Source organism: Leucoraja erinacea, chromosome 6 (genome assembly GCF_028641065.1).
Source record: "Leucoraja erinacea ecotype New England chromosome 6, Leri_hhj_1, whole genome shotgun sequence".
Classification (NCBI taxonomy): Eukaryota; Metazoa; Chordata; class Chondrichthyes; order Rajiformes; family Rajidae; genus Leucoraja; species Leucoraja erinaceus.
In genome coordinates, this window is record NC_073382.1 from 83,541,096 (window position 1) to 83,554,306 (window position 13,211).

A 13,211-nucleotide genomic window follows, 5' to 3' on the forward strand; every position below is an offset into this window, starting at 1 on the left:
TGTGGGCAAGTTGTGCCGAAAACATCTCTATGTCTCTACCAGATAACTTCTTAGAACAGCTCATGGTTTGGCCCACAAGGGAAAAGGCATTTTTTTGGATTTGGTGTTGTGTAATGAACCATATTTGATTAGAGGACTTTAGGTGAAGGAAACTCCTAGGAGGTATTGATCATAATATACTAGAATTCAACCTGCAGTTTGAGAAGGAGAAGATGAAATCGGATGTATTGGTATTACTGTTGCGTAAAACTAACTAGAGGCATGATGGAAGAGCTGACTAAAGTTGATTGGAAGTGGACCCCAGCAGGAATGACAGTAGCCTCTGGCAGTAATTTGGAAGACACAGGATTTTTTCAATCCAAAAGAGGAACAAACATACCAAGGAAAGACTGAGTCCATTGTGACAGGTAAAGGAAGTTAAACATTGCATTAAAGCAAAAGAGAAGAAATATAACATGTAAAGATTAATGGGAAACTAGAGGATTGGGATGCATTTAAAAGTCAACTAAAAAGCAATAATGTGAGATAACATTAAATATAAAGGTAAGGTGATATTTTGGTAATATTAATTATATTCCCCAGAGGTAAAGGGGCTGGAGGACTCACAGCGGGCGATGTGGATTCACAACGGGCGCTGGTCGCTACACGTTCTCCTCCGCTGGGATCAGAGTATCAGTTTTCCGTTTGGTGACAGCTCCGACTCCGCGCTGGGCCGATTCCAGTCCCTCCGAAAATTGTGTCTGGTTGGAGACTTCCGCCAGCCATCCAGAGCTTCCCTCAGCTACAGTAAAGATGCAATGGCGCAGGAAGTGGTCTTTTCTCCTGGGTGCCAGGAGAAAAGACCAATACACGCGGCTCCGACTGACAGGAGAGTAGATCGATCTGGACATGTGCGGTTTTTAATCCTCGCTAACTTTTACATTAGACCACTGATCGGAACGAAACTTGGTGCAATCGTAGCAGAGGAGAACGGGTGAGTAAGCTGGCGAAAAATCGTAGCACTATCACGTACCATTTATGCGAAAATAGATTGACCGCGCAAACCGGAAGATAACAAGATCAGAGTTTTAGTTATGTATGGATAGCATTTTTCATCTGCTATTCTTTCATGCCTTAAATAAACTAGCCTAGTTTATTATTGGGGAAGGTATTGAGACTAGACATTTCCTAACTTTGTAGGTTAGTATGAAGAAATTGTATCAGCAATCAAGATACACCATTCTTGAGCAGTTTCTCGGAGCCCTACACAATGAAGTTGATGGAGCCTAAGAGCAAGTTGATTTGTAAAACAGATCGAGTAGAAAGGTGTAGCTGGAGTAGTAAAAATAGAAAAACATTTAAGCAAAGCTACAACATACTAGATGGTAGCATTTAAGTAAGTAAGTTTATTGGCCAAGTATTCACATACAAGGAATTTGCCTTGGTGCTCCGGCCACAAGTAACAACATGACGTACAGTGGCAGTTACGAATGACTCAGAAAACACTAAACATTAATAATAATAAAACATTAATGATAAAACACCATTGATCAAGCATGTGAACCAACAAAATACCAGATCAAAGGGAGGCTACAGATTTTTGGCTGTTGAGTAGAGCAACTGCTCATGGATAAAAACTATTTTTATATCTGGCTGTGGCAGCTTTGACAATCCGGAGTCGCCTTCCAGAGGGAAGTGATTCAAAGAGTTTGTGGCCAGGGTGACAGGTCAGAGATGATCTTGCCCCCTCGCTTCCTGGCCCTTGCAGTGTACAGTTCATCATTGGAGGGAAGGTTGCAGCCAATAACCTTCTCTGCTGATCGGACGATTCGCTGCAGCCTCCAGGTTTATCTACGTTAAAATCTCAAAATATTTAGAGGGCAACTGCAAAATGACAAATTACCTCAGTATTGAGTTGTCTGGTCCTAGTGTTACCAATGTTGCCTCCATAGCTTGAAGTGAGAGCAACTTAGCCAATGCATCTGAAGTCTTCCTCTACAATAAAAAGTTGTTGTAATTTTATTATTAAGATATTGGTATCCCTTTAGCTGTCCCCTTGCTCTTCCCATTCATTTTCAAATCGCTCTTGATTTTCTGAAGTCTCTCCCGGTTCATTAGTCAACGGAGCAGAATGAGGCCATTCGGCCCTTACAGTGCCAGGGACGCGGGTTCGACCCTGACTACGGGTGCTGTCTGTATGGAGTTTGCACATTCTCCCGGTGACCGTGCGAATTTTCAACGGGTGCTTTGGTTTCCTTCCACATCCCAAAGTTACGCAGGTTTACAGGCTAGTTGGCTCCTGTAAATTGTCCCTAGTGTGTAAGATAGAAGTAGTGTACAGAGATCGTTGGTCGGCGTGGACTCGGTGGGCCGAAGGGCCTATTTCCATGCTGCATCTCTAAACTAAACTAAGTCTATTCCGCCAATCAATCATGCTGATCCATCTCTCCCTCCTATCCCCATTCTCCTGCCTTCTCCCCATAACCTTTGACACCCTTACTAATTAAGAATCTGTCAATCTCTGCTTTAAAAGTAACCAATGACTTAGCCTCCGCACCCGTCTGTGACAACGCATTCCAGATTCACTAAAGATTCACTCTGACTAAAGAATTCCTCCTCATCTCCTTTCTAAAGGTCCATCCTTTTATTCTTAGGCTGTGCCCTCTGGTCCTAGATTCTCCCACTAATGAAAACATATCCACATCCATCCTATTCAAGACTTTCACTATTCAGTTAGTTTCAATGAGGCCCCACCCCTCCTCAGCCTTCTAAACTTTGGTGAATACAGGCCCAGTGCCATTAAACTCATTATATGTTAACACAATCATCCCTAGGATTATTCTCACATACCTCCTCTGGACCCTCTCCAATGCCAGCACACCCTTCCTCAGATATGGGGCCCAAAAATGCTCAAAACCACTCAAAAGGTAGTCTGACGAATGCCTTATAAAGCAGCAGCATCACATCCCTGTTATTATATCCAATAAATACATTTCTTGGGCAACTACTTGGATCAATTACCTAGGACTACCCACATTTGGCAATGTGCATCAAATAATCTCAATTTATTTCCCAAGGAATTACTGCCATAGAGAATTCCCAAATCAAGTTTGCAAAGGCCAAAATAAAACTAGAAGATACTTGTATTTAGTACTTTGTTTGTAGACAAAAAAGTGCCGGTAATCATATAACAGTTCATGCAACTCTGTTGATAGCTGCACATCGTCTAGTTTTTAACTTTTTATAGGTGCCATTATACCTTAATTTCCATCAGGATGAAACGTCTGTAACTATGCAACAGGAAATAATGGCTAACATCATCTAATGTATCCACAGAGTCCAAACCACTCCAGGTTTTCCCAATGATTTTGAAGGTATTGACTGATGTGGTCAGAAATTATTCTGCAATTGGATTCATGGTTTTGAATTAGAAGATGAAAAATAATTCAGCAAAAGCTTGCAAGTTAGAAGATGAATACTTTCAGGGAATAAAAACAGTTTTGTTTTGCTGGCTTCCACAATCCAAAGCTTTATCAATGTAATTGTCATTGTCATTGACCAGAACAATCTTTCTGGCATCCTAAAGATCACAATTGGCAACAACAAAACCATATCATCCATAAAGATTACTGACTTCAGAAGAGAGAAAAAAAAGCTTAAAACAAGCACACAGTAAATAAAATGTGATTTACATATTGAATAACAAATATAAAATATTTTCAGATGGAAAATAACTTTACCTGGTAAATTATATGTGAATAATCACCTTTGCTATATGCTCCAACCATCTTCCCAAACCAATGAAGACAAACAGCAGCGGTGGAGTATCGAAGAAAGTCACTGGGCTATGCTCTGCCTTTTCTGCCATGGCCACAATCAGTATTACCAAGGAATACAGATATGCCACTGTAGTGGCCATAACGATCAGCATATCCATACTGGCAGATTTGTGTATCAGAGACTTGTAGGTTTGAATGTAGAAGTACCGTCCTCCAAAAAACTTTAAAAATATATTAATTAGGAGTCTACTTCAATAAAATGCTTGGAACATAGAAATGGTAAGTTCATCAGTGAATAATCCTCTTCCTACACTTTGTTCTCCTGAGTAGTGTGTTAGTTGTTCAATTAAAATTATTTAATGCATTTTATTTTTTCATATATAAATATCCTCATGAATATTCAAAACTAAAAGCCACTGCTGAGTCAACAGCTGAAATGTTTATCCAAGGTTACTGGACAATTCTTTTTTGTTTTTTAATTGAAGGTTTTAATACATTCTTCAATGCCCCAAAATAGATTAAATCATTTTAATCATCATAAAATGCAAGGCATAACAATAAATTGGAGTTATCAATTTTCATATCAGAATTTCTAGTACACAAGCCAATTAGGTAGCACCCAAACTCATGTGAGCAAAATTTATTTATTTACAAATTATGCGGTCACCAGATAAATCAGACTTTATAAGACAGGATGATTTACATAGTGAACTGACCAAGACCTATTCTCCATCATATTCTCCTAATCTTTTTCCACCTATCGCCTGCCAATGTCCATCCCATCCTCCTCTCCCCCGGGACTGCTCTATACTGGCATTCCTTATGGCCCTGTCCCACTTAGGAAACCTGAACAGAAACCTCTGGAGACTTTGCGCCCCACCCAAGGTTTCCGTGCGGTTCCCGGAGGTTGCAGGTGGTTGCCGGAGATTGCAGGTAGTGGAAGCAGGTAGGGAGGCTGCCAAAAACTCCGGGAACCGCATGGAAATCTTGGGTGGGGCGCAAAGTCTCCAGAGCATTTTGCAGCCCACACAGTCAGCGATCGCCTGGATGCCTCATGTCTACTCTGGTAAGTAGTGGAATATTGCGTCACAATCCCCCTGCTGGACCCTCTGCAGGTTGCATATTGGGCCAATAGATCTGTGGATGACGCAGTCAATCTGGGCTGGTACTTCATCCTCCAGCACCTAGACCGCCAGGGGACCTATGCAAGGATTTTGTTTGTTGATTTTAGCTCTGCATTCAACACCATTGAGCCAGAGCTACTACGCTCCAAACTTTCTGAGTTGACTGTGCCTGAACCCCTTTGTCAGTAGATCACCAGCTTTCTGACAGACTGGAAGCAGCATGTGAGGCTGAGAAAGCATATCTCGGACCCGCCAACCCTCAGCATAGGAGCATTGCAAGATGCATACTGCTGTAGATTACAGACCAGTTAGTCTAACGTCGGTAGTGGGGAAACTACTAGAATCAGTTATTAAAGATGGGATAGCAGCACATTTGGAAAGTGGTGAAATCATTGGACAAAGTCAGCATGGATTTATGAAAGGTAAATCATGTCTGACGAATCTTATAGAATTGTTCGAGGATGTAACTAGTAGAGTGTTGGGGGTTCAGTATTGATGTGGATAGAGAACTGGTTGGCAGACAGGAAGCAAAGAGTAGGCGTGAACGGGTCCTTTTCACAATGGCAGGCAGTGACTAGTGGGGTACCGCAAGGCTCAGTTCTGGGACCCCAGCTATTTACGATATATATTAATGATTTGGACGAGGGAATTGAATGCAACATCTCCAAGTTTGCGGATGACACGAAGCTGGGGGGGCAGTGTTAGCTGTGAGGAGGATGCTAAGAGGCTGCAAGGTGACTTGGATAGGCTGGGTGAGTGGGCAAATGCATGGCAGAAGCAGTATAATGTGGATAAATGTGAGGTTATCCACTTTGGTGGCAAAAATAGGAAAGTAGATTATTATCTGAATGGTGGCCGATTAGGAAAGGGGGAGATGCAACGAGACCTAGGTGTCATGGTACACCAGTCATTAAAAGTAGGCATGCAGGTGCAGCAGGCAGTGAAGAAGGTGAATGGTATGTTAGCATTCATAGCAAAAGGATTTGAGTATAGGAGCAGGGAGGTTCTACTGCAGTTGTACAGGGTCTTAGTGAGACCACACCTGGAGTATTGCGTACAGTTTTGGTCTCCTAATCTGAGGAAAGACATTCTTGCTATAGAGGGAGTACAGAGACGGTTCACCAGACTGATTCCTGGGATGTCAGGACTTTCATATGAAGAAAGACTGGATAGACTCGGTTTGTACTCGCTAGAATTTAGAAGATTGAGGAGGGATCTTATAGAAACTTACAAAATTCTTAAGGGGTTGGGCAGGCTAGATACAGGAAGATTGTTCCCGATGTTGGGGAAGTCCAGAACAAGGGGTCACAGTTTAAGGATAAGGGGGAAATCTTTTAGGACCGAGATGAGGAAAACTTTTTTCACACAGAGAGTGGTGAATCTCTGGAATTCTCTGCCGCAGAAGGTAGTTCAGTTCATTGGCTGTATTTAAGAGGGAGTTAGATGTGGCCCTTGTGGCTTAAGGGATCAGGGGGCATGGAGAGAAGGCAGGAACAGGATACTGGGTTGGATGATCAGCCATGATCATATTGAATGGCGGTGCAGGCTCGAAGGGCCGAATGGCCTACTCCTGCACCTATTTTCTATGTTTCTATGTCTATGTTTCTATACTCTCCCCTCTCCTCTACTCTCGCAACACCAATGACTGCACCTCCACAGATATCTCTGTCAAGCTTCTCAAGTTTGCGGACGACACAACCCTGATTGGACTGATCCAGGATGGGGATCTCTGTTCTCTTTTCAGTTTAACATCTTTCCTAGAACAAGGTGCCCAGAACTGAACACAATATTCTAAATGCGGTCTCACCAACGTCTTATACAACTGCAACATGACCTCCCAAATGCTATACTCAATACTCTGACTGATGAAGGCCAAAGTGCCAAAATACTTTTTGACCATCTGTGACTGTGATTTAAGTACCTGTGACTCGACCTTCAAGGAACCATGCAACCATCAACCATTCCTCTGCCCACCTGGCTAATTGATCCAGATCTTGCTGCAATCTTTCACAACCATCTTCACTATCAGCTGGTCAGCTGCTCCTGGAGGTACCGAGGTCTAGTCGGAGGCTCAGAGGGGAAACCTTCTCTCTTCTGTCCGGCACTCACCCTCTGCACATCAACTTGCCCCTCACTGTCCATCTTCAAATCCAGAAACGCATTTGTGGCTTTTGACCAGGCTGAGGCTTTGCTTCTGTTTGTGGTGTTTTTGATGTTTCTTTATTTTACATGTCTTTTCCTACTATTTCTTTTGATTGTTATTTTTGGTGTGTATTAACTTTTTTGTCAATGATTAGTGATGTACAGCACTTTGTTGCAGCTATGTTTGTTTTTAAAGTGCTCTATAAATAAAATTATTATTATTATTATTATTACTATCTGCAAAACCACTCTTCTGTATCATCAGCAAACTTGCTAATCTTGCCAGAAACGTGGAAGGCGAGCGGGGGTGCAGGACAGGCTACGGAGGGCTCCACAAAGACCATCGTTACTAAGCGTCTTTCTCGCAAATGTCCGGTCACTCACCAACAAGCTGGATGAGGTAAGGCTCTGGATCAACACGCAGCGATCCCTGAAAGACTGTGGTGTGCTGATCTACACAGAGACCTGGCACAGTGCACTGGTTCCCGACGGGGCTGTGGACCTAACCATCGTGCTGATCGAACAAAGGAAAGAGCAAAGGCGACGGGCTCTGCATCTATATCAATAATGACTGGTGCACCAACCACACTGCATTAGAGAGCTACTGTTCCCCAGACCTGGAATACCTACTGCTTAAATGTAGGCCGTTTTATCTGCCTTGGGAGTTTACTGTGTTTATCATCATGGCCGTATACATTCGACCACAGGCTAATGCCCGCCCGGGGCTCCAACAATAAGACCCGGAGCGTGGCCTTGCACCACCCGGCGCGGCGTTAATGGCCGCGGGACAATTGTTGTCGCCCGCCGGGGGCTCTGTGGGCTCTGACTTTGACTCTGACTCTTGGGCTCTGACTTTGACTCTGACATCGGGGGGAGAGGGAAGTGCAGGGGAGAGATACGTTTTTTTGCCTTCCATCACAGCGAGGAGGAGATGCGCTGTGATGGATGTCTGTGTAAATTGTGTGTGCCTTGGGTCTTTTTTTTCTTGTGTGTATGACTGCAGAAACAACATTTCACTTGAGCCTCTATGAGGTTCAAGTGACAAATAAATTGTATTGTATTGTATTGTACTGTATTGTATTGTATTGTATAATGCTAATCTAGCGCTAGCAAAGCTGCACTCGGCCATCAGTAAGCAGCAGGATGTTCACCCCGACGGTGCCTTCATCGTTGCAGGGGACTTTAATCAGGTCGACCTACGAGCTGCACTAAGCAAATTCCACCAGCATGTGCAGTGCCCTACCAGGGGTTCAAACACGCTGGATAAAGTGTACACCAACATCAAGGACGCATACAGAGCTCTCCCCTGTCCATCCCTGGGACAATCCGATCACCTCTCACTGTTTCTACTGCCTGCATACAAACCCCTCATCCGCAAAACCAAACCTGCAATAAAGATGGTCAAAATATGGCCTGAGGACGCCACCCTACAACTCCAGGACTGCTTTGATCTCACCGACTGGGACCTGTTTGCACAACAGGCTATCAGTGGTACAGACGTAGACTTGGAGGAATACACATCCACTGTGCTCTCCTACATCAACTGCTGTGTGGAGACTGTCACAGTGGACAAGAAAATAAAGATGTTCCCAAACCGGAAACTGTGGATGAATAAGGAGGTTCAGGATCTGCTAAGGGCACGCAACAATGCCTTTAAATCCAGCGAAAGTTCAGCATACAGTGCTGCCAGGTCAAACCTGAACAAAGGTATAAAACAGGCCAAAGACATCCATAGGCAAAGGGTGGAAGACCACTTCAATACTACGGACAGCAGAAGCTTGTGGCAGGGTGTCAGGGACATCACTGACTACAAGAACAGGTTCGCCTGCTCCCACAGTGATATCACACTGGCCAACAAGCTAAACACCTTCTTTGCCCGCTTCGAAACTGGCAACACCACCAGGATGGAATAACCCCGGCCATGGCGGAGGGACATGACTTAACATTGAGCACAGGAGGTACAGTGCGCTCTGCATAGGATCAATCCACACAAGGCGGCAGGCCCGGATGGAGTCCAAGGAAGGGTACTTAAGGACTGTGCTGTACAGCTGGCGGAGGTATTCAAGAGGACCTTTAACCTGTCTCTATCTCTGGCAACGGTCCCCAAGCGCCTGAAGACAGCTACCATAGTGCCGGTGCCGAAAAAGTCAAAAGTCACCAACCTGAATGACTACCGCCCGGTTGCCCTAACTCCAATACCCATGAAGTGCTTTAAAAAGCTGGTCCTCTCTCACATCAAATTCTGCATCCATGCCTCACTGGACCATCATCAATTTGCATACAGGGCAAATAGATCCACAGAGGATGCCATCTCTCTGGCTCTTCACACTGTCCTGACTCACCTGGAAAGACAGGGCACGTACGTGAGGATGCTCTTCATAGACTATAGCTCTGCCTTCAATACGGTCATCCCCACCAAGCTCACCACCAAACTCTACCAGCTAGGCCTCAGCTCGCCGATATGCGACTGGATCCTGAATTTTCTGACGGAGCGACTGCAGGCAATGAGACTGGGCCCGCACCTGTCCTCCACTATCACCCTGAGCACCGGCACACCACAGGGCTGTGTACTGAGCCCCATGCTCTACTCCCTCTTCACACACGACTGTGTTCCTGCATTCGACAACAACACCATTGTCCAGGTCGCAGACGACACAACGGTGATCGGGCTGATCATCAACAGTGATGAAACAAACTACAGAGCAGAAGTGCAGAACCTGGCGGACTGGTGCTCATGCAATCCCTAAACACCTCCAAGACCAAGGAGCTGATTATCGACTTCAGGAGGACACATAATGGGCAATACGCCCCAATCTCCATCAACGGGGACAGTGTGGAGAGAGTGTCGAGCTTTAGGTTCCTGGGCACATAGATCTCAGAGGACCTCACATGGTCCACTAACACCGCTGCGCTGGTCAAGAAGGCACAGCAACGACTGTCCTTCCTGAGAACATTGAAAAAGACTGTTACACAAAAAAGCTGGAGAAACTCAGCGGGTGCACCCGCTGAGTTTCTCCAGCTTTTTTGTGTAACCTTCGATTCTCCAGCATCTGCAGTTCCCTCTTAAACATTGAAAAAGACTGGTCTGCCCAACAGCTGCTGGCAACCTTCTACCCTACCTAAAGGAATGTATTTTAATTCTGAGGCTGTGGCCACTGGTCCTATACTCTCCCACTAGTGGAAACAGCCTCTACACATCCACTCCATCCAGGTTTTTACCAGGCTGGGACAGACGGCAACAGATTCCACACCATGTCCCAAAGCTTGTGTCCTGTCCTGCATCACCCAAGGCAGCTACGTTATAGGAGAGGGCAAGCACCGTAACAAAGTAGCTCACACTGGTTTGGGTAACATTCAGGAATGGCTATGCATGTCACATCATGAATATTACTGAAGCAGCGTCTTGACCCGAAATATAATCTATACCTTTTCTCCAGAGATGCTGCCTGACCCACTGAGTTACTTCAGCACTCTGTGACATGTCACCTATCCTTGTTCTCCACAGATGCTGCCTGACTCACTGAGTTACTCCAGCACTCTGACATGTCACCTATCCATGTTATCCAGAGATGCTGCCTGACCCGCTGAGTTACTTCTGCACTCTGTGAAACGTCACCTATTCATATTCTCCGCAGATGCTGCCTGACCCACTGAGTTACTCCAGCACTTTGTGTCTATTTTCTCTTCACCCATCTGCCCTAGCCCACTCTCCCCCCTCCTTTCCTATGTTCCTTTACACCCATAAACCTCTCTCTGCCTTTACATTTCACTCCTCTTTCAAATCTGCTCTACTTATCTACATGCATTTTTCTTCTTAACTTTTTAGTCCTAGAATGATGCAGTGTGGAAACAGGCCCTTCAGCCCAACTTGCCCACACCGACCAACATGTCCCACTCACACGCGTTTGGCCCATATCCATCTAAAACTGGTCTATCCATGTATGTGTCCAAATGTCTCTTAAACATTAGGATAGTCCCAGCCTTAACTACCTCCTCTGGCAGCTCGTTCCATACACCCACCACCCTTTGTGTGAAAAAGCTACCTCTCAGATTCCTGTTAATTTCTGAAACATTGGTTATAAATTTGGTGCAAAAATGCTCCAAAATAAGGCTCAGAATGTATCAGAGAGCATCTAAAACCCCTGAGCTTAAGCGGGCCCTTAAGTGGGCCCTGGACCCTGGCATCGAGGGACTACGCTATGCGCACATTATTTCACATTAAAATTTTTGTAATCCTGTCATGCCACCCCTCTTTTTGAAAAGCTTCGTATGGGCCTGATTTATGTAGTTTCTGAGGCAATAATTTTATGACTTGGAGGCAACACTGCTGTCACCAGTTCAGGCCATCACCAGACTGTTTCAAGTTTATGCACAGAGCAGCATAGACCATGAATTGGTCTGATGATACTCAATAAATTTTCCTTTACAATGTAGCTAGACACAGCTGAATAACATAAAATATTTCGGAACTAACAAGTTTAGCATTTGAAAAGTTTGTTGGAAATTTGGAAGGATTTAACTTTACTGATTACAGCATACCTTTATCAATAAAACTTACTTCCACAAGGCTATGTAATCAAGTTTATGTATGACCATTATGTGCTGTGTTATGTCCCAAAGTTAATTTGTCTTTACAAAGCCACCTGGTGAATACACAATTTTAGTAATAACAGCTGAAGAAATCCCACTGGAAAAGCAGAACGCGTCAATTTATCTTTCCCTTCATTGTGGAGTCGCATAACTGGAATTTAATATGTATAAAAGTGAAAACTGAGAGGAGAGATTTTGTTAGTAATTTGGTTAAAAGGCTTATTTTCAACAAAGGAGTTCCAGCTCTACCCTAAAGTAAGGGAGTACAGTTCAATGTTATCAATACTTCCACAGAATAACTTTATTCGTTCTTCACTTTCAATGGTTTCAATTTCCACCTACCTGAATCGGAGTGCACAGAAGAAAGAAAAGTAGATTAATGATTGATAAGCCCGGAATAATATTTTCATCAAGAACCATGGGGATATTGGGCTTTTGGTCCATCACTGCGACATATATTATTAAAGCAAGGACAGGGAGGCCAAAATAAAGACTGAACAAGAAGGACTTCTTCCACCTAAAATTAACACAAAAGAGTAATTATTCATTGAAATCAAAAACAATTAAAGTTTTCAATTTCTTTTTAAGAAATTCATTAACATGCTTACTGTTTTATCTCTACTTTTCGGTCTAGATGTTGTATTGTTGATTGTCTTCTAGCAACAGATGCTTTGTAGCCAAGACCCTATAAAGGAAATGAAGTTAGGTAAATAAGATAAAAGGAAGTTATTCAAGGCCACTGAACCAAATTATTTTATTTACTTGTGTTTATTGAGAGATTAAATGAATCCGACCTGCAGCAGGGATAATGTACATGATCAAGATAGATACAAAAAGCTGGAGTAACTCAGCGGGGCAGAAGGAATGAGTGACGTTTCGGGTCGAGAACCGAAAAGTCACTCTTTCCATCTCTCCAGAGATGCTGCCTGGCTCGCTGAGTTACTCCAGCTTTTTGTGTCTATCTTCGGTTTAATGCAGCATCTGCAGGTCCTTCCTACACATAATGTACATGATAAGTTTTCTCCATTTACTGTAATTTTCAAAAGCAATGGATGACAAGGTACAGAGAAATCAAATACAATTGATGGTGGAATAAATTAGCAACAGCAGAAATGATAGAATTATTAGCAATTGAGTTTATTATTGTTACATGTACCGAGGCACAATCAAAATGCTTTGTTTCATATGCTATCCAATCAGGCTGAGAAAATATTATATAATAGAACGCTCGGATAGTGACTTTTATACAAACTCGGTAATTTGCAGGAGAAAAGCTTATGGTTTTCAGAAACATGTGTCCTAGAGAATTAAAGTACAATGAAACATACATACAGGGAACTGCTGAATCAAAACATAGAAACCTGAATCTTAACCTGCATAGTTTGGTTTGTTGCTTTGTGGCAATTATAACAGTGGAGTAAATTGTATTTGATATGACTTCGTGTTGAAGAATGGATAGCTGAATAGGGGCCTCTTCTTGGGCCAGAGGTCATCTGCTCATTCTATATGGCACATTTTTGAGCTGTGAGGGTTATGCTGAGTTTGAGACAGACTTCAAGGCTGAGAAATAATAGACTCTGTAGTTAGCCTGGGCTAT

The 13,211-nt window shown here is 43.6% G+C and overlaps 1 protein-coding gene across 1 annotated transcript in view; it reads right to left on the minus strand.

The window, feature by feature from the left end:
• LOC129698359 (copper-transporting ATPase 2-like) overlaps positions 1-13,211 on the minus strand; it is a 72,643-nt gene that overhangs the window by 39,144 nt on the left and 20,288 nt on the right. The window contains exons 4-7 of the mRNA XM_055637463.1: positions 12,223-12,299; positions 11,957-12,131; positions 3,746-3,979; positions 1,883-1,974 (exon numbers count right to left, since the gene is read on the minus strand). Coding sequence (XP_055493438.1) covers positions 1,883-1,974; positions 3,746-3,979; positions 11,957-12,131; positions 12,223-12,299 — 578 coding nt within the window. The remainder of the gene's footprint in view (positions 1-1,882; positions 1,975-3,745; positions 3,980-11,956; positions 12,132-12,222; positions 12,300-13,211) is intronic.